Source organism: Artibeus jamaicensis, unplaced genomic scaffold (genome assembly GCF_021234435.1).
Source record: "Artibeus jamaicensis isolate MK-2021 breed Jamaican fruit bat unplaced genomic scaffold, CSHL_Jam_final contig_391, whole genome shotgun sequence".
In the NCBI taxonomy this organism is placed as follows: domain Eukaryota; kingdom Metazoa; phylum Chordata; class Mammalia; order Chiroptera; family Phyllostomidae; genus Artibeus; species Artibeus jamaicensis.
This window is the reverse complement of record NW_026521814.1, coordinates 29,586,671-29,607,873: the sequence shown is the minus strand read 5'-3', so window position 1 is coordinate 29,607,873 and position 21,203 is coordinate 29,586,671. Positions and strand designations below refer to the sequence as shown.

General features: G+C 36.0%; 1 protein-coding gene across 3 annotated transcripts in view; it reads left to right on the top strand.

Moving 5' to 3' along the window:
* The window catches only part of SF3B1 (splicing factor 3b subunit 1), a 60,468-nt gene extending 40,522 nt beyond the window's left edge, over positions 1-19,946 (top strand). For 2 of the 3 annotated variants that reach the window (XM_037167021.2, XM_037167022.2), the window contains 20 exons: positions 389-559; positions 2,249-2,486; positions 3,606-3,818; positions 3,911-4,032; positions 5,252-5,449; positions 5,542-5,643; positions 6,174-6,353; positions 7,282-7,368; positions 7,517-7,787; positions 8,065-8,210; positions 8,297-8,443; positions 8,586-8,711; positions 9,167-9,388; positions 9,630-9,812; positions 9,898-10,009; positions 11,460-11,580; positions 11,851-11,982; positions 14,816-15,088; positions 17,073-17,289; positions 17,579-19,946. In XM_037167021.2, the coding sequence (XP_037022916.1) occupies positions 389-559; positions 2,249-2,486; positions 3,606-3,818; positions 3,911-4,032; positions 5,252-5,449; positions 5,542-5,643; positions 6,174-6,353; positions 7,282-7,368; positions 7,517-7,787; positions 8,065-8,210; positions 8,297-8,443; positions 8,586-8,711; positions 9,167-9,388; positions 9,630-9,812; positions 9,898-10,009; positions 11,460-11,580; positions 11,851-11,982; positions 14,816-15,088; positions 17,073-17,289; positions 17,579-17,737 (3,420 nt within the window). In that variant the 3' untranslated portion in view covers positions 17,738-19,946. Of the gene's footprint in view, positions 1-388; positions 560-2,248; positions 2,487-3,605; positions 3,819-3,910; positions 4,033-5,251; positions 5,450-5,541; positions 5,644-6,173; positions 6,354-7,281; positions 7,369-7,516; positions 7,788-8,064; positions 8,211-8,296; positions 8,444-8,585; positions 8,712-9,166; positions 9,389-9,629; positions 9,813-9,897; positions 10,010-11,459; positions 11,581-11,850; positions 11,983-14,815; positions 15,089-17,072; positions 17,290-17,578 lie in introns of those variants that run through there. The other variant, XR_005085543.2, reaches the window with a different exon arrangement.
* The last annotated feature ends 1,257 nt before the right edge of the window (positions 19,947-21,203 follow it).

The window sequence follows — 21,203 nt, the reverse complement described above, 5'->3', positions numbered from 1 at the left end:
AGCCACGCCAGCCAGGACTAAACATTTTCACTTTTTACCACTTTTGTATCTTGTTACCTAGTCTGAATTGCTGTCTGTTTGAGTTTTAAATAAAATTTTTCAATGGAAGCATTTTGATTTGCCACCAGTGACTGAAGATTTACTTTACTAACTATAAAGTATAGTGCTCTGTGTTATAAATTTTGTATTTGTTCATCTGTTGTGCAGAAAGACATTATATAGAACTGGAAATACAGAGAGGAGAGGGAAAATAAGCAGGGACTACCAGTAGCATAGAAAGGAGAGTGAATAAAGAGTAAAATGACATTAAATAGAAATGATTGTATTGATGATATAAAAATATATTGAAAATGTTTTAAATATACTCACTGCTTATTCATGTTTTTAGAGAGAAATTAGGCAACAGCTAGCAGAAAAAGCTAAAGCTGGAGAACTAAAAGTCGTCAATGGAGCAGCAGCATCCCAGCCTCCCTCAAAACGGAAACGGCGCTGGGATCAAACAGCCGATCAGACTCCTGGTGCCACTCCCAAGAAGCTGTCAAGTTGGGATCAAGCAGAGGTGTTTTCATTTTATATTTAATATTACTTGTGTAATTTTTTTCTCCTAGGAAATGTATTAGCTCTCGTAACATACCAGAATATCACAGACTGGGGGGCTTAAACAGATGTTTATTTTCTCACAGTTCTGGAGTCTTGCAGGCACCAAGATCAAGGTGCCAACTGAAAATTGAGATTTTCAATAATATATGTGCTTTACTCACCTAATGGAAAATTTCCCAGCTTAGTTATATATAGAATCTTTTTAAATGTAAAAACATCAATTCTTAAATTTAATATGGTATTTATGCAAGATTGCAAACAAAGCTAGCTAGAACTCTTATGTTAGATAAAAGAGGATCCAATTTTAAAGCAAATACATAAAAGTATGTTGTTACAAACCTACAACAGAGGTGTCCAGCCCACAACCCATGATGGCTATGAATGCAGCCCATTACAAAATCGTGAATTTACTTAAAACTTTATGGGATTTTTTTGTGATTACATGTCACAGTGTATTTAATGTGTGGCTCAAGGCATGTCTTCTCTTGTGCCAAGAGATGCCAAAAAGTTGGACACTCCTTCTATAGTATATTTATGAGTCATGATTTAAATACAAATTTTGTTTTTCTTAAACAAAATCACCTACTGTTTTGATATGGTATTGTCTGCACTGTATAGGTTTTTTTGCTGTCATGTGCTTAACTCGTGCCCTGTATCACTTACTACTCAGTCTCTATACAAATCGCCATGTAACCTTTGATTACTTAAGCCTTTTTCACTGATATTGCTAGCATCAGTTATTGCAAATGTGATTATAAATATAAATTCATCTTCGATATTGAAATCATCTGCTACTATGTAGTTATTATAATTACCCAGGTGATCCAAAACATGCTTGTATTAATCAAATAAACACAGAATTGAACAAAAACGCAAAAATAGTATTAGTGAGAACTCAATGGGCATATGTCTCTAAGCCCCAGTGTGAGAACTAGTGATACGACTAAAGCTGAAATTCTTTTATTACAGATTTATACAGAGAAACCTTAGTGACTTTCCTAAAGTTAGGGAGCTAGTAATGCCAAAACTAAGATTCATACTCAAAATACAATGTATTAAAAAACTAGGGCTTTTTTTACTGCTCTAAACTTGAAATTTTTAAGTTGTGTTTAGTTGTAAACATTCTAGAAAGTAGGAATTTCTTAAACGGTAATTCAATCTCAATTATCGGGAATAGAACTAAAGCATTTATTTGTTTAAATTTTTTTTAGTTTTTATTGAGCTTACTGAAGTGACATTGGTTAATAAAATGATAAGTTTTAGGTATACAGTTCTATAACACATCATTTGTGTATTGTGTGTTCACTATTTAAAATCAAGCCGCCTCCTGTCACCATTTACCCAGTACCCTCTTCTACCTTCCCCCATCCCCCTTTCCCTCTGGTAATCACCGTACTGTTATCTGTGTCTAAGAGTTTTTGTTTTTGCTTAATCCCTTCACCCTTTTTCACCCAGCCCCTCAACCCTCCACCTCTTATAGGTGTCGGTCTGTTCTTTGTTTCTATGAGTCTGTTTCTATTTTGATTATTTTATTCATTAGATTCCACATATAGGTGAAATCATGTTTAAAGTTTTTTAACAGAAGCTTTCCAGTTATATTTATGTAGGTATATAGATGTGTGAAGTAAAATGTGTTTATTCTGTTAAGACCCCTGGACATACACCTTCTTTAAGATGGGATGAGACACCAGGTCGTGCAAAGGGAAGTGAGACTCCTGGAGCAACCCCAGGCTCAAAAATATGGGATCCTACACCTAGCCACACACCAGCGGGAGCTGCTACTCCTGGACGGGGTGATACACCAGGTCATGCGACACCAGGCCATGGAGGCGCAACTTCCAGTGCTCGTAAAAACAGATGGGATGAGACCCCCAAAACAGAAAGAGGTACTTTTAATGGAGTCTGGGCATATGTTTGGGTGAAATGACTCAGTAAGCGGTATATTTATAGGCTGAAATCTGTTCTTCTTAATCTGGCTAGATAGGCAAATAACCAGCTGTAGTAGGGACAAAGAACTGGGCAGATCACATGACTAATTCTTTTCCCTTCTTGAAGAGGTTTAAAATTTATTTTAGTAAAAACAGTAGGAAGTAAAGTTTGTACATCATAATAACCTCATTTTTTACTGTAAAATATATACAATGAAATTTACCATATTAACCATTTTAAGTGTAATTCGATGGCATTAAGGACATTCACAGTGTCATGCAAACATCACTATTTATTTCATCATCCCACACAGAAATTCTGTACCCATAAAATAATAACTCCCCATGTTTGTTTCCTCCCAGCCCTTGGTAATACCTGTTCTACTTTCTGTCTGTATAAATTTGCCTAAATTATTTTTTGTGTAAACAATTTAAAGCTGTTGTTTTTGAGCACTGTAACAAGATTTAATAGTACATCCTCTATATTAAAATTTTATAAAGAATTTTTTTAAAGACTATTTTAGAGAGAGGGGAAGGGAGGGAGGGAGAAATATCATGTGGTTGCCCCTCATGCACCCCCACTGGGTATCTGGCCCCACAACCCAGGCATGGGCCCTGACTGGGAATCAAACTGGCGACCCTTTGGTTCGTAGGCCGGCACTCAATCCACTGAGCCATACCCGCTGGAAGAATTTTCAGTGATACAAGAGATCACTTAACATGTAGTGGATGAAAGAAGCACTGTGAAATTGTATATACAGAATAGTCTTAATTATATGGAGAAATGAAAAGTGGCTCAAGAGATATGAAATGGCTGTCTCTGGGTTCTGATATTATTGGTGGTTACAAAAATACTTTGTTTTTCTATTCCTTAATGTTGGTTATGTATTGTTTCTGTAATCAGTTGAAACAAAATAGTGAAGGAGGATAAACATGAAACACTTAAACCTAAATGGCCCCTCCATTTTAGAAATACCCTGTTTTTGAACTTGATCGGTTTGAGTATGTTAGCTATTTGAGAATAAAAACCAAAGTTTTGGTTAAAATTTCAGGCTTATACGCTTTTTCTCTTTAAAGATACTCCTGGGCATGGAAGTGGATGGGCTGAGACACCTCGAACAGATCGAGGCGGAGATTCAATTGGTGAAACACCCACTCCTGGAGCCAGTAAAAGAAAGTCACGTTGGGATGAAACACCAGCTAGTCAGATGGGAGGAAGCACTCCTGTTCTGACCCCTGGAAAAACACCAATTGGCACACCAGCCATGAACATGGCTACCCCTACTCCAGGTAGGACCTCTTAACTGTCTCATGTCCTAAGGACCTATGTAATGATAAATATTTGCCCTTTAGATTGTTACAAAAATTTGTTTTTTTGATAGGTCACATAATGAGTATGACTCCTGAACAGCTTCAAGCTTGGCGGTGGGAGAGAGAAATTGATGAGAGAAATCGCCCACTTTCTGATGAAGAGTTAGATGCTATGTTCCCAGAAGGATATAAGGTAATAATGTGGGATATGAATGTGTGAGGTTTTAGGCTGCAAATTTTATTTTAAATACCTTTTAAGAAATTTACATGTCAAGTTTGTGCTGGCCTTGCCTTGATTTAAATACCTGCTATTCTTCTCTTTTAGTTATTTCCAAGTATATTTATATTCCAAAACATAATAGGAATAAAAAATAAATGACATGGAACTTTTTATTACTTTCGGAAGGTGAGAAGTCTCAAGGACTTCTAGTACCATGTACTTCGAGAAGTGTTCCCTTGAGGGTATGAGATAACCGGTATTTCAGTCTGCCAGTAGTCCTAGGAGCAAGCTTCAAGTTAATGGTTACTTTACTTGGTGCCACACAAGATTTTGTGGATTCAGTAAGTTCATGGATTGCCAGTGAACACAAAGAATATTCTCTTTACTAGTATGAAGGTAGTTTAGGCATGTAGGATGGTATTGTCATAATCAGGATTGGAACCTAGAAGTCATGGTGGCCTTTACAGAGCCCTTCCTGTGAGTGCCTCTTGCTTTTTAAGTTTGTATATATTTTTCCTCTTCCTAGGTTTGTGGTAACGTATCTGTTTCAAGTATTGATGAATTTCTACTTTATAACTTTTTGTAGCCTCCACATAAAGCTGTGGTTTGTAGACACTTTATGCCTACTATTGACTGCCTGAGTGTGTTTTCAGTTGTAGTCATTGATTTCCTTAATATTGATAGGAGAGAAAAATCCTCTGTAGTGGCTCTTCAGTGATTTCTTTTTTTTTTTTTTACTTAAATGATGTGTATTTCATAGGGCTTTGGTGAATATTTTGGTTTTAGTTTATATGCATTTAACTGATTTTTGTGAAGTAATTTAAATACTAAGATTTACTCTTTGGTGCAGAGATTTATGCGATTTTTATTTTATAATGAAAACAAAACCAACATGTTTATGTAGATTAATGTTTGAAAGTGGTAAAGAATTTTATAACCTGCTTCATTATCCTAATTTTCCCACACTTACTCATATACTTAAATTTTATTAGCAGATGAGAAATATGAATATTTGTCATACATTTTAAACTTACAATCGAGATAGAAAAATGGGATCGATGGTAATTCCTGTCCGCAAGCAAAAAGCTTTCTAGCTAATAAACTGTAAAATATTTTAAGTGCAAATATTCATTATGTTATTTCTTTGTTTATCAAGTCAAGAAAATCCTAAACTGTCCTTTCACTGTATTAGGTACTCCCTCCTCCAGCCGGTTATGTTCCTATTCGAACTCCAGCTCGAAAGCTGACAGCAACTCCAACACCTTTGGGTGGTATGACTGGTTTCCACATGCAAACTGAAGACAGAACTATGAAAAGTGTTAATGACCAGCCATCTGGAAATCTTCCATTTTTAAAACCTGATGATATTCAGTACTTCGATAAACTCTTGGTAAGTGATAATAGCAGAATGCAATAACTATTTAGGAATTACAAATCGTAATGCCTCAACTTACCTTTAAATTATTTTCTTTCTATTGTTAGGTTGATGTTGATGAATCAACACTTAGTCCAGAAGAGCAGAAAGAGAGAAAAATAATGAAGTTGCTTTTAAAAATTAAGAATGGAACACCTCCAATGAGAAAGGTAAATAAATACCAGTTCATTAAATTGTAATATTATAATTTTATGTTTAGAAATTTATAATTAATCTCTTCAGTTATATCAAGTGCTTAGTAGGAGGGGGAAAAGATATGTAATATGAGGGACTTGGGCTTTTTAGTTAAGGAATTTTTTGCTAATAGGAATATTGAAAAATAAGATTCTCTTTTCTGTCTTCAAGGCCTTTAAAACATGCTGAAGGCTCAAGGTAATTAGTGAAATTATGTTAGGAATTGTAATAGTATCATACATGGCTTGAAGATGGGCAGTCTTGAGAGGGAGTTTTATAACTGCAGTGGCTCCATGGTCTATTGCCTCTTTTTAACTGAAACATTGAACTTTCATCACAGGAATTCAAGCTTTGGAGTAGTTTTAATGGGAATGAACTTCAGCTACCCTGTGTAAAATGTCTGTAAATTTTACACTAAATAATTGTTACAGAAAATCATAGAAAAAATTGTTTGTTCCAAAAGCTTAATTACAAAGAAACACACCCTTTTTTATTTCTCTCCCAGGCTGCATTGCGTCAGATTACTGATAAAGCTCGTGAATTTGGAGCTGGTCCTTTGTTTAATCAGATTCTTCCTCTACTGATGTCTCCTACACTTGAGGATCAAGAACGCCATTTACTTGTCAAAGTCATTGATAGAATATTATACAAACTTGATGACTTAGTTCGACCATATGTGCACAAGGTTTGTTATTCTCAAGTAGTGTTTTTTTTTTTTTAAGATTTTATTTATTTATCTTTAGAGGTGAAGGGAAAGAGTGAGGGAGAAAAATAATGTACGGTTGCCTCTTGTGCATCCTCTGCTGGGAACTGGCCTACAACTCAGGCATGTGCTCCGACTGGGAATTGAACCACGATCCTTTGGTTTGTAGGCCCGTGCTCAATCCACTGAGCTATACTAGCCAGGTCTTAAGCAGGTTTATAAGGTTTCAAATTTTTAATATACAAGGAATTAGTGGATTTTTTACCAGCTTATGTACTTGTGCAGTTTAAAAATTCTAATAAAGTAGTAACTGATGCTATACATTCACAATAAAAAGGCAATTTTATCTGCTTGCAAGACACTCAGTTATTAATGTTAAGTTCACATGTCTTCCCAGACCTTTTTCTTTACTTAGGCTTGTATCACGCATAAACAAATTGTGTGTATGCAAATGTAACATTTTTCTCTCTTTATTATAATGGGCTCATGTTACTCGTTTTTGATTTGCTTTATTGATATCAGATATGGGTGAGGAAATTTATGATGCTATACATGTCACTTAGTGTTAAGGACTTTTTTTTTTTTTGCTGGTGGCAATTATGGATTAGAATTATAAGTTGCAGATAGATGTATAAATTGTTTTAACAAAATATTAACTGTTAGTCTATGTGTTTAACAGTTCTCCCAAATTTTCAACTTTATATGGTATTTGAAATTGCAAATAAAATTCTTAATTTGTCCCTTAACAAATTTGTCCTTGTAATTATAAATTTTTGTAATAAAATGAATTTTTGTATATTTGCATTTTTAGATTACATAAATGACATGCTATAATAACTTTCATATATTTAGTTCTGTTTCATGAGATAGCATCAATAATTGGTGTGAAAATTGCACTTCTCTTTTTCAGATCCTTGTGGTCATTGAACCACTGTTGATTGATGAAGATTACTATGCTAGAGTGGAAGGCCGAGAGATTATTTCTAATTTGGCAAAGGTATTTGCATTATATTTTTAGAGAAGAAAGTTTTGCATCTGTTGTTGGGATTATTTGAGTATAGAAAGAAAATGAGTTAGTAACAAGACTCAGACATGAGTTAGTCATGTTACTAACTCATGACTGTCCTTTTTATTTGACCCTTTAGGCTGCTGGTCTGGCTACTATGATCTCTACCATGAGACCTGATATAGATAACATGGATGAATATGTTCGTAACACGACAGCCAGAGCTTTTGCTGTTGTAGCTTCTGCCCTGGGCATTCCTTCATTATTGCCTTTCTTAAAAGCTGTTTGCAAAAGCAAGAAGTCCTGGCAAGCAAGACACACTGGTATTAAGATTGTACAGCAGATAGCTATTCTTATGGGCTGTGCCATTTTGCCACATCTGAGAAGTTTAGTTGAAATCATTGAACACGGTAAGTTGTTACATGACTTTGTCTTTTATAAGCCAGGTGTCCTGGAATTTGGTCTGCTAATTTGGAAAGCTAAATGGAAGGGCTTTAACTGCGTAAACACCACATAGCTTATAATGGGATTTGTAATATTCTCTGCAAATGGGCTGTGGTTTATTGCAGCTTTTGCCTAATTTTGTATAATATGAACAGATTCTGCAATTAGATTACATTGTTAGACTCTGGATAACGTGCAAATTAGGTAATGTTGCTTAGTTAAAACCTGTATTTGGTTTTATAGGTCTCGTGGATGAGCAGCAGAAAGTTCGGACTATTAGTGCTTTGGCTATTGCTGCCTTGGCTGAAGCAGCAACTCCTTATGGTATCGAATCTTTTGATTCCGTGTTAAAGCCTCTATGGAAGGGTATCCGCCAACACAGAGGAAAGGTAGATCCACCAAGTAGATTTTTTTTTAAGCTAAGGCAACTTAAATCCAATTTACTAAGTATATATATACGTTTATTTTAAAATAGGGTCTGGCTGCCTTTTTAAAGGCTATTGGGTATCTTATTCCTCTCATGGATGCAGAATATGCCAACTACTATACTAGAGAAGTGATGTTAATCCTTATTAGAGAATTCCAATCTCCTGATGAAGAAATGAAGAAGATTGTGCTGAAGGTAATTGTCCCAAGTTGTTGTTCCACATTTGTTAATCTAAATTAGGTGTGTTTTGTGGTTCAAATAGAATTTTAAAGCATTAAAAAAACCTTGTATATGAAATCAGGCTTGTGTTTACGATTATTCCTTTTTAACCTTGTAGGTGGTAAAGCAGTGTTGTGGAACAGATGGTGTGGAAGCAAACTACATTAAAACAGAGATCCTTCCTCCTTTTTTTAAACACTTCTGGCAACACAGAATGGCTTTAGATAGAAGAAATTACAGACAGGTAAGCTTTTATTGTAAAAAAATATTTTCAAAACTCCTTTTAACTAATTCTTTAATCAGTTTAAATGCATGTTACATAAATTTCTTTGTGCTGATTTACCTCTTGGCTTGTGTAATATAATATATGCTTGATTGTGAAAGGAGATGGGTCTTAGTTAACTTCCATTTTGATTTTGCATTCAAGGATACATACCCAGCTATGAACTGATGTCTTTGTCTAGTACATGAAATATATGATCTGTCTAGGTAAAACATGAATATAATCTTACCTTAAATCACTTTGACTTAGACTCAGATTTAAAATTTTTGGTTATTTTCCCTTTAAGTTTAAAAAATAGGAGTTGATCTCAGCATGCTTACTAGCTGAATAGTATTTTGAGAAATTTTGCTTTTCATGATGTCTATTTTCTTTGAAGAGCAATAAATTTCATTTCTTTTTCTCTCTTTTTTTTTTAGTTAGTTGATACTACTGTGGAATTGGCAAACAAAGTAGGTGCAGCAGAAATTATATCCAGGATTGTGGATGATCTGAAGGATGAAGCTGAACAGTACAGAAAAATGGTGATGGAAACAATTGAGAAAATTATGGGCAACTTGGGAGCAGCAGATATTGATCATAAACTTGAAGAGCAACTGATTGATGGTATTCTTTATGCCTTCCAAGAACAGACTACAGAGGTAATGATACTAATTAGGACAAGTTACCAAATATTAGTTTCCTGAAATAATTTTTGAAATGCTGACGCTGTCCTCTTAGCTATGAAGAAGTACTCTTCTGTCTCAAGTTTTTACATTTTATTTGGTTGAAAAACTGAGTATTAGTATATTTCAACCTTTCACAAACTGAATTCTAGTTCCCAATGAATGTAGTTTTTAAAAATTTAATGTAGTGGTTTTTTTTGTTTGTTTTGTTTTTTAGGACTCAGTAATGTTGAACGGGTTTGGCACAGTGGTCAATGCTCTTGGCAAACGAGTTAAGCCTTACTTGCCTCAGATCTGTGGTACGGTTTTGTGGCGTTTAAATAACAAATCAGCAAAAGTTAGGCAACAGGCAGCTGACTTGATCTCTCGTACTGCTGTTGTCATGAAGACTTGCCAGGAGGTAAACTTTGATATCAGATTCTTAATTCTTTATGAGAGAGTTTAATGTGAGTGGTAACCTTTTAACATTATATCTTTTATTACAGGAAAAGTTGATGGGGCACTTGGGTGTTGTTTTGTATGAGTATTTGGGTGAAGAGTACCCTGAAGTATTGGGAAGCATTCTTGGAGCATTGAAGGCCATTGTAAATGTAATAGGTATGGAATTAGCTGGTCATGTAAGAATTTTTTTGTTTTGGTTTTTAACATATTTTTTTTCAAGTAAAATATAGAATCATATTTAGTACTTGAATAATGTTGTCTGATACTTTTTCTTAAGTACTTCAAAATTATAGTTAAGTCAGGGGATGTTCCAATAGTAGTATTTCCCAAAATCCATATGTAGTTTACTTTAAAAGAGAAAAGAGGGCAAGTTTAGGTCCTGCAAGACTGTAGGAGTAGTCACAACTCAAAAAGTGTCTTGCCTGAAATATTTTGGGACAGAGGAACAACTCCGAAGTTTTCATTTAGTTTTAGGACAAAATATATATTTATTCAACCTTGAATTAGTGAGTAATTATAGCAGGTTTTTCTGTTTGCTTTCTCAAGTTTTATGAACATAACCAGGGAAAAAAGTGAATTGCTCAGGTTATCTTGTTTTTATTTATATCCAGTTCTTTAAAACTATCCATTCATTTTTCTAATGCAAAATAAAAGCTAGTATATTTATTACAAATGCTCTTGGGTATGGAGAGCAAAGCTTTTATTCTTTAAGGTTATGATGAAACAAACAAATGGTCTCTTGTGTTTAATCCTTCATTGTAATTGAACATGATTGTTGCAAAAAGAACTTCTTCAGTGGTTAGAGGGGTGGAAATAACCTAGCAGGAGGTCATAATAAATAGCTGGCTGTGATAGCCACTGTTTCCTTTTAGTAAGGGTTTTTTATGCAATATTAGAGATCTTTGAACCATTGCATTTACATATAAGCCCAGTTCAGCCCTGTCCTCTACACTTAAAAGTAACTGTTTGTCCAAAAATTAGTTACTTGGCCACTTGTGGGGCTATAGTTTGCAGGGAGTTGTAAACCATACTGTTGGTCAGGGACACATGGGAAAAGCAATGGAGAGAGAATCAGAGCAAGCAATTCTAGTTAGAGCAAGAGCCCCTGCCAGCTGCCTCCTTTTTTCTCTCTTCATAGGTGTAAATACCATCCAAGTATGCCCTGCATTGCAGGGAGACTGGAGATCTGTTTGTTTTGCAGTTAAAGGGTAAGGGGGCCCTTTTCTGGAAAATTTTACTTTAATTTACATGTCTACCTCTGGCTTACATTGTTGTGTATGGCCGGAATATAAGCTGTCCCCATATTTAAATGTCAGTGTACAAATACATTTCAGAACCAAATGAAACTTTTTTTGTTGTTGAATATCCATCATTCTTTAAATCACTTCACGAATTTCTTTCATTTCTATGCATAATCAGAAGTTGTTTATAAAGAGTTAATAATAGTTCTAAGTATGGTCAGAATCTGGGGCTTTTTCTTTGCGTAGGCAGCTGTAAGTGTATATTTATACCTAGTCACATATATTACATTGCTAAGGAAAAGGTAAAATGAACAAAGGTTGCAGTTCAAATGTTAATTGATAGTGTGTTGGCTTCTGTTAAATAGGTATGCATAAGATGACCCCACCAATTAAGGATCTGCTGCCTAGACTCACTCCCATCCTAAAGAACAGGCATGAAAAAGTACAGGAGAATTGTATTGATCTTGTTGGACGTATTGCTGACAGGTAAGCAGATTAAACATTTTTATACGCGTACTTGTTTTCATATTTAACCACTTAATTTACTTTTCAAGTTTAATGTTGCTAATGTAAGTATGGTCATGTTACCCATTATTAATATTTTTGGTGAAATTTCAATTTATGTGGGAGTGGGTGGGTGGCAATATTTTTATTTAATGCTTAAAGTGAGTTGGTTGGGTTTTGAGAACTGAATTTGCCTTTTAAAACATACTGTCACAAAACTACCTTTTTTTTTTTTTTTTTTTTTTAAATTAGGGGAGCTGAATACGTGTCAGCAAGGGAATGGATGAGGATTTGCTTTGAGCTTTTAGAGCTCTTAAAAGCTCACAAAAAAGCTATCCGTAGAGCCACAGTCAACACATTTGGTTATATTGCAAAGGCCATTGGGTGAGTACTATTTACTTGTATATATCCTTTGTAATAAGGCCACTGTGGTGTTGAAATATGCTTTTGCATCTGTAGAAATTTCTTTCAAGGCATGGTGTGAATAAAGCAGTTGGGAAAGCGCTTCATTTAACCACTGACCTTCAATTATTGAAATGTTTTCTTAAATTTTAAATAGAATAAAATAAGATGGGAGGTTTTTGAATTTCATTTAATCACACCAGATATTCTCAGAGAGGGAAACTATCTCATTTTCAAGATAATTTCAAGTTTTAGTAGTCCTGAATTTTTAGGATATTGCTTGAAATATTAAGGCCAGTTCATAATGTAAAAATTAGCATAATTCAAAGCTCTTGTTAGTATTTTGTATGTTTTTTAAATATTTTTTTAAAAATTTATCCACAGACAACTGAATTACAGCTATTTTATGAATAAATCTATGGTTATTTGCTTTCAGAACCACGCTACACTCATTGTCAAAAAAATGAGATACTACATGGATATGGCTTAATAATAAAATATTTTTAAGCAGTAAAACAGCTAAAGTCAGATTAATTAGAGGAAGTCTTCCTGCCACCCTTTTTGGTAGCAGTAATATTTACTTAGCATTAATGTAGTCAAATTCACAATGAATAGCTGTTGTGATATTTGGCCCCTGTATCCCTTTAAGTTTGTGGTAAAATAATGCTTAGAGGGGGAGAAGAGATGTAGTGAACGGTGTATGAGAGAAAAATATGAAAAGGAAAGTAGATTCTGAATGTGGTGGCATGGAAGACCTGTTTAGATACTACCATAAGGTTTCCTCGCTCTAGTGGTCATAGTTTGAACACTCAAATAATCAATCTAAACATTTATTTATTTATTTATTTTAAATTTATTTTTTAAAATTGATTATGCTGTTACAGTTGTTCTATTCCCCCCTTCATTCCCCTCCACCCTGCCCCCCCAACCCCACCATTACCCCCCTTTAGTTTATGTCCATGTGTCTCAAGTCCTTTAGGTTCTATATTTCCCATGCTATTCTTGCCCCCCCCCATCTATTTTCTATCTACTGTCTATGCTACTTATTTTCTGTACCTTCTCCCCCCATCTCCTCCTCCCACTCCCCTGTTGCTAACCCTCCTTGAGATCTTCATTTCTATATTTCCACTCCTGATCTAGCTGTTCTTTTAGTTTGCTTTTGTTTTAGGTGTGGTTGTTAATAACTGTGAACTTGTTGTTCTTTCACTGTTCATATTTCTTTAACTTCTTTTTCTTAGATAAGTCCCTTTAACATTTCATATAATAAGGGCTTGGTGATGATGAACTCCTTGAATTTGGTCTTATCTGAGAAGCACCTTATCTGTCCTTCCATTCTAAATGAAAGTTTTGCTGGATAGAGCAATCTTGGTTGTAGGTCTTTAGATTTCATGACTTGGAATATTTCTTTCCAGCCCCTTCTTGCCTGTAAGGTCTCTTTTGAGAAATCTGCTGACAGTCTGTTGGGGACTCCTTTGTAGGTGATTGTCCCCTTAGCTCTTGCTGCTTCTAGGATTCTCTCCTTCATTTTAATTTTGGCTAATGTAATTATGATATGCCTTGGTGTGTTTCTTCTTGAGTCCAACTTTTTTGGTACTCTCTGGGCTTCTTGGATTTCTTGGAAGTCTATTTCCTTTGCCAGATTGGGGAAATTTTCTTTTATTATTTGTTCAAATAGTTTTTCCACTGGTGGTTGTGTCTTTCCCCCTTCTGGTACCCCTATAATTCGGATATTGGAACGTTTAAAGATGTCCTGGAGGTTCCTAAGACTCTCCTCATTTCTTTGAATTCTTGCTCCTTGACTCTTTTCTGTTTGGCCATTATTTGGTTTCTTCTGGTCCACTCCATTGATTTGAGTCCCAGTTTCCTTTTCATTTCTGTGGGTTTCCTGTGGAATTCCATTAATTTCCCTTAGTTTAGCCTTCATATGTTTCTCTTAATTTGTGGCTATAATCAACCAGATCTCTTAGGATCCTGATGACCAGTGTTTTAAACTGTGCGTCTGAGAGTTTTGCTATTTCTTCGTCGCTTAGATTTATCTCTGGGGCTTTGAGGTCTTCCTGCGACATTTTTGGTCTGTTCTGGCCCTTTAAATGTGAGAAGCTGCGCCTTGGACTCCCAGGTCGCTGGGTTGTGACGCTGTATGTGGGGGCGTGGTCAGAGCGGGGAAATGGCGGCGCCCTATGGCGGCGCCTATCGCCGCCACTGCAGGCCCAACCGCCCACTCCCTCGCTCACGCGCAATTAGGCAACCGCAGTCAACTCGCTGCACCGCCTCCCCACTGTCTCCTCTGCAGTCGCTCACCCGGTGGGTTGCTCGGTCGCTCACTAGGTCCAATCCTGGGTTTGGAACCCGTGCGTCTGGATTCCGCGCCCGAGCCCTCCCTTGCAGCTCCTCACCAGACGCCGGTTTCGCCCCTTACCGGTCGGGCTGAAGAATTTGTTGTTAGCGGACTTCCGAAAAGTTCAGTTTTCCATGTTCTGGTTGTGTTTTCTGATGCTAATATTTAGTTGTCCCTAAACTTGGTTGTGTGAGGAGGCATGGCACATCCACCTAAACCTCCATCTTGGCGGAAGTCTCAATCTAAACATTTAAATAAATTTTTTTATATTTCAGGAAATTTACTAAAGACTCAAAATTACATTTGAAAGTGAATGTATTTGAATTTTGTCTTTAAAATGGACATTTTAATTTAAACAAAATTCTTAAGTAGAAACAATGCTAGTGACTTGAAAGTATTGTATTTTATCCTAAAATTACGAGGTTCCCAGTGATTACTTACTTGTAATCTAACCGTGTTAACATTTATTTTTTTCAGCCCTCATGACGTATTGGCTACACTTTTAAACAACCTTAAAGTTCAGGAGAGGCAGAACAGAGTTTGTACCACTGTGGCAATAGCTATTGTCGCTGAAACATGTTCACCCTTCACAGTACTACCTGCCTTAATGAATGAATACAGAGTTCCTGAACTGAATGTTCAAAATGGAGTGTTAAAATCACTTTCCTTCTTGTTTGAATATATTGGTGAAATGGGAAAGGACTACATTTATGCTGTAACACCATTACTTGAGGATGCTTTAATGGACAGGTAAGTGACTTGAATGAATACAAGAAAATAGTTATAATTCTTTCTCTGTTTTAGAATGTATGGGAATAATTATTATGTGACTGTTGTGATGCAGTTAAAGAAGGGGAATGCTGGCTTGAATTTTTAGGAAGCTGTAAATACAACTATTGTTATTTTCAAATAATATATGCAAGAAGTGCTCTTCCCCTTTTAATTCTCTTTTAATATCTATTATGGTAAATATATTTTGAAAACCAGTAATGGATAACTTTTGTAAAGTCAATAATTAGAGAAGATTATGAGCATGAGCGTAGTGGTGTCGCAAAGAGACCCAATTGTATTTTTAGCTTTTTTAAACGTTTTTTAGCTTTAAATGCTTTCATGCTTTTCAGTGCAGATGAAGCAGATTTCTGTTAGGGTTGTTTCCATTGGATGCCCCAAATTATTCACATGGTGACCCACTGATAAACTACTGCTTGAATTATTTGACAGTAGATTCCTAATACCTTTAACCGTCTAGACCAGGGGTATCAAATTCGTTTTCACTGGGAGCCACATCAGCCTCGCAGTTGCCTTCCAAGGGCGGCTGAATGTGATTTTAGGACTGTATGAATATAATTACTCCTTAACTACGGGCACGGAGCTTGGTGCTGCCACGAGGTAGAAACAAGGTGATGGGCTGGATCAAACGAGGTGTGGAGGGCAGGATTCAGCCCTTGGGGCTTGTGTTTGCCATCTGTACTCTAGACTAACAGTTTTTAAACAAAAAATAACTAAAGAGTATGTAAGGGAAAGTTCAAGGTTCATGTAGTAAGGGAAAGTTATATTTTTCAGGAAAAGTAAGTTACTCAAATTAGAGCCCATTCAATTACTTCTGTTTACAGATTTGAGTCACTCATTAACGATCTTTCAAAATGGAGTCTTAGCAGCACTGAACAGGTTACCACAAGTAACTTGTAAAGGCATGGGGACAGAATAAAAATCATGCTCTATAAAAACCTGCCCAGCTGTAGCCCAGTAAAGTGGGAGTAAATCATACTTGCTGTATATTCTTCAGTGTCTGCACATCATCGTGCAGTCACTATTGTGTGTGACCTGCAGTTAAAAATTAGGTTGCGTGTACCAAGTAGTCAAGGGTGATAAAGCCATCAAAAATTAGAAAAGAAACAATACTTTAGTTGGGAAATTTATTAATCAGGAATACTGCCTTGTTATAAAGCCTAATAGATTTGTCATAAGTGTAGGAAATAAGAGAAATAAAGCCTAATAGATTTGTTATGAGTGTAGGAAATAAGAGAAATAAGGATACTGAGAACAAGTATTGATTTTTAAGGCCCTCTTACTACTTTTGAGGGCAAAGAGCATCAACTCACTTTTATACTCAGCACAAACCCATTATCTAATGTTTACACTGAGTAATTATGAAATAAATAACTTAGTGATTATCATAAGCATAAATTCAATAGATAATGGGAGATGATCATTCTTTTTTTTGTAGGTATGAAAAAAAATTATTGGTCTTTCTCTTGCCATCCCCCAGTTGTGTTCTTGAATGAAACTTAAAGTAAATGAGGTCAGGGATTTAATTTTACGATAATTTAGTTATCTATTGTGTAATTACTTTTAAATATTTTCAGTTTATAGAGTTTAAAATGAGGTATTACTATTAATCATTCATATGTTAAGAGTCATGTAACTTTAGGAACATACTAAAATGTACACTGCACGGCGCTCTTTTAATTGTATTCCTTTTAAAAGTTTGCTAGAAAACCATAGCTTATTTTTGAGCCATAATGAGGTTTGAGTCATTAAAAGTTTCGAAGTAGAATAATTAATTATTTTTTTTCCATTTGTTTTTCTAAAGGCATTTTATATCAGAAATCAGGTGTGAGATTGTCTCTCTTCTATGTCCTGAATTTGTAATTCAGTTTTGAATGGGCTGGCAAATATTTCCTGTAAAACTAAAGCTGTATCTTAACAAAGAGCTTTTTTTTTTCCATTGCAGGGACCTTGTACACAGGCAGACAGCTAGTGCGGTGGTACAGCACATGTCACTTGGGGTTTATGGATTTGGTTGTGAAGATTCGCTGAATCACTTGTTGAACTATGTGTGGCCCAATGTGTTTGAGACATCGCCCCATGTAATTCAGGCAGTTATGGGAGCCCTGGAGGGCTTGAGAGTTGCTATCGGACCATGTAGAATGTTACAGTATTGTTTACAGGTAGGTTAAAGATTTCAAAAAGATTGCTCAATGAGAAAAGTAATTTAGTTGAATTAAGTCACTTTTCCTAGTTTTCAGTAAGGTACATTGTGTCATACGGGAAAACAGTTGTGGGGAAGGGGAAATTAGATTTGTCTTTGCTCACCGCAGTTTTGTGCAATTGTGAGAGCTTGCTTTTTTGTGTGTGTGTTCAAGGGAAGAATCATGTATTTAGGTTTATTTGTTAGTTATGTTAAGGTTATAAATGTTCCTTGCAAATGGAATTAATTTAATCTTTTCATTATTCTAGGGTTTGTTTCACCCAGCCCGGAAGGTCAGAGATGTGTATTGGAAAATTTACAACTCCATCTACATTGGTTCACAGGATGCTCTCATAGCACATTACCCAAGAATCTACAATGATGATAAGAACACCTATATTCGTTACGAACTTGACTATATCTTATAATTTTGTTTATTTTGTGTTTAATGCACAGCTATTTCACACTTTAAACTTGCTTCGATTTGGTGATGTAAACTTTTAAACATTGCAGATCAGCATAGAACTGGTCATAGAGGAAGAGCTAGAAATCCAGTAGCATGATTTTTAAATAACCTGTCTTTGTTTTTGATGTTAAACAGTAAATGCCAGTAGTGACCAAGAACACAGTGATTATACACACTATACTGGAGGAATTTCATTTTTAATTCATCTTTATGAAGATTTAGAATTCATTCCTTGTGTTTAAAGGGAATGTTTAATTGAGAAATAAACATTTGTGTACAAAATGCTAATTTGTGTGTGTTTTTTGAACATGACTTGTAAAATGCGGAACTTTGATAAAGTATTGGTTTGTGTAGAGTAAGTGGCTTAATTTCATTTTCTGTTACCTGGTTTATAAGAAAGCAGAATATAAACTATATAAAGTGATGGTGTCTTTGTCAGAATTTCATTGTTCTCCTGATAATGACAGTGAGAAAGTAGCTTTGAGGGTGTTCATCTCAAACTAGCACAACCGTTCCATCACCATGGGAAATATATCACCTTTGCTGGACTGTCTTGAATGTTACTATTTTGCACTTACATAGCGCCTTTCATCTTTTGATTTCTCAAAATGCTTTATGAGCGTGTTTAAGGGAAGTGATTCAAGTCATGTCCAACTCTTGATGAATCTGTGTTTAGAAAACGGGAAGGTATTTTTATTTCAAAACTGCTTTCTACCTATTGGGAATAAGGCTACCTAAGTAACGCTACTAGAGTAAGACAGTCTTTGGGCTCTTTTCCATGTTAAAGCCACTACTCAACAACAACATATTCCGTAATACCTGCTGAGCACCTGCTGTGTACCAGCCACTGTGCTTGAGTAGGGGATGCAAAGGTGCCTTTGATCTGCCCCTTGCCCTTAAGAAATGCAGTCTAATGGAAAAGGGGAAAGACATCTAGTGACATATTGTGTACTGCAATATGCAGTTGCGGCAGCTAAAATGTTTGCTTGATTTTTCATTTATTTATTAGATAAACTGATGCATAGGTGTCAAACAAACTGAAATGCCATTAAATTCTAGCAGAACCAAGCATTTAGTATTTTTTTGGCAAATAGTTTTAAGTATATATTTTAGCTCTTCCTAATTTTTTCGCCAAGACTTTTTGTTCTTTTACTACCATGGCTATTTTGTTTAGTCTCCCAGTGATAGTACTTCTGTGAACTTTAATGGGAAATGAGATTTTGTAGCAGCATGTGCATAGGATGACTGCCACTGTAAGTAAAGTCACTCCTGGGAGCAGGAGATTTGTCCCTTGTACTGAACTGCTAACACTTTAGGGCCTCTTGTGTAATGGGCTGACTTACAAAATCGATACTGAGCATTGGTTAACTCTTACGGAAGAATATGTAACTTACTATCATTCCTTGTGTAACATGACTTTGTGAAAACAGATCATTGTGTACTGAGACACAGTTTCCAAAATCATTTTTACTTGTTTTTAACAGTAGCCCCCATGCAGCTTTACATCTTGCTGTTCTCTAGTTGCTGTCAGATGACCTTCAGTAATTACTAATCATGTAAATTGAAGAACACATATTTCAAAGCCAGAATTTGATTTTAAACCAGTCTTGGGGAACTTTATATGTTCACTTCAGGTACTTACATAACTTCACTTTGCTTGGGCCTGTGGTTTTTATGGGGAATAATCAATGTTTTGCAGAGGCAGTGTGGAGCAAGAGACTACTCAGTCACCTTAAGTGACTTTTTTACTGATGCAAATAGTTTGGGAACAGTGAGATGAAGCAAATACTAAAGGCTACAGCCTTAATAGTTGGGACCAAATGGAGACTCACAGATGTTTGAATTATATTACGTGCTTATTATTTGAATAAGGAAAGCATTTTGTGATATGTGAAAGACGCTATGTGAAGTTTTAACTATCTTTCAGAGACTTCTTTTGCACTTTTCTTTTGGTGTTTCTTAAAGCCAAACTTAAGCAGGAAGAAATTAATGTTCTTAAGGGGCAGTGGGTGGGTTTTTCTGTGGGATTTTGTTGGTTTTTCTGTGGGCCCTCTAATGGAATTGATCTCTTTGGCTGTTCCTTTTTTTTCATATTGTATTTTTAAAATTTGTTGTATGGTGCCATGTGAGCATCAAGTACCACCAGATGAATAAAACTTACTATATCTAAAGTCTTTAGACCAGTTTTTAATCTTAGTTGACTCTATTATTGTCACACTACACTCTGTTGTGGTTGTGCCATTTTAATAATGCTACTACTTTGGGTGGTTTTCCAAGCAAGGGAACTTAATGTTGAAAAACCAAAGAACTTTATTAAATAAGAAACTGAAAAAGATAGTTGAAGCTACAACAGTTTGTTTGGTTCTTTGGTTTCTAATGTCTTAAATCCCCAGAAGTAGTTAGAAGGAGCAGAAACTACAGTTATCACAGGGTTTCTCAACCTTGGCATTATTGACATTTTGGGCCAGATATATCTCACCATGGGTGTGGGCAGGCTGTCGTGGGAATTATGGGATGTTGAGCAGCATCACTGACCTGCCCACTAGGTGCCAGTTGCATGCCCACTGCAGTCGTGATGACGGAAAGTGCCTCCAGGTATTGTCCAGAGGGCAAAATCTCTTAATAGCCTTCATTGAGAGTATTTAAGCAGGACTCCCAGAAGATGGATAAAAGTAAAGCATGATAAACATTTAGGCAGTAGTTGCCTAGGAAGTAACAAGAAATACTATTTCACAAATACTGAGAACACCCACATGGGGTCAAGCTCTGCATCAGTCATGGGAAACAAGCCGAAAACATGTAAGCCCTGACTGATGGGGCTCCAGGGATTCGGCTTCGTCCTGCAAACAAAAGGTTACCAGTTAGATACACAGTCAAGGCACATGCCTGGGTTGTGGGGCAGCTCCCTGTTTGAGGGTGTTCGAAAGGCAGACGTGCCTTTCGTGTTTCTCACGTCTGTTTCCCTCTCTTCCTCCCTTCTCTCTAATAGATCTGTTTAAAACCCGGTGTAAGATGTTAACTGCTGCCTGGTCCTCAGCATCTTGTGGCACAGTAGGGTCCAGGGGCGGCACCCATGGCTCGGATCTGCACTTGGAATGCAGTTAAGGACCCCAGTCGTCACCTGTGGGGTGGTGTGTTAGGGCTGGAGGAGAATGACAGGCAGGGTACAGAGACCCTTTTCTCCTTAAAGTATGGATAGGAAGCCATAGAATGTAGGGTGACTTGATAGGAAATTTAGATTTGCAAGACAGGCAAGATTTATAGGCAGGAAGGAGTGAGTGTAGGTTAGTGACATTCTAGTGTTTATTCTGGGAAAACTAACTTTAAAAAATTTATTCTTAAATATATTTTAAAATTTAAAAGGACATGCTTGCAAGTCATGGACAAAGAGACTTTATGGCCTAGTAAAATTTTTTGGAAGGGGATTT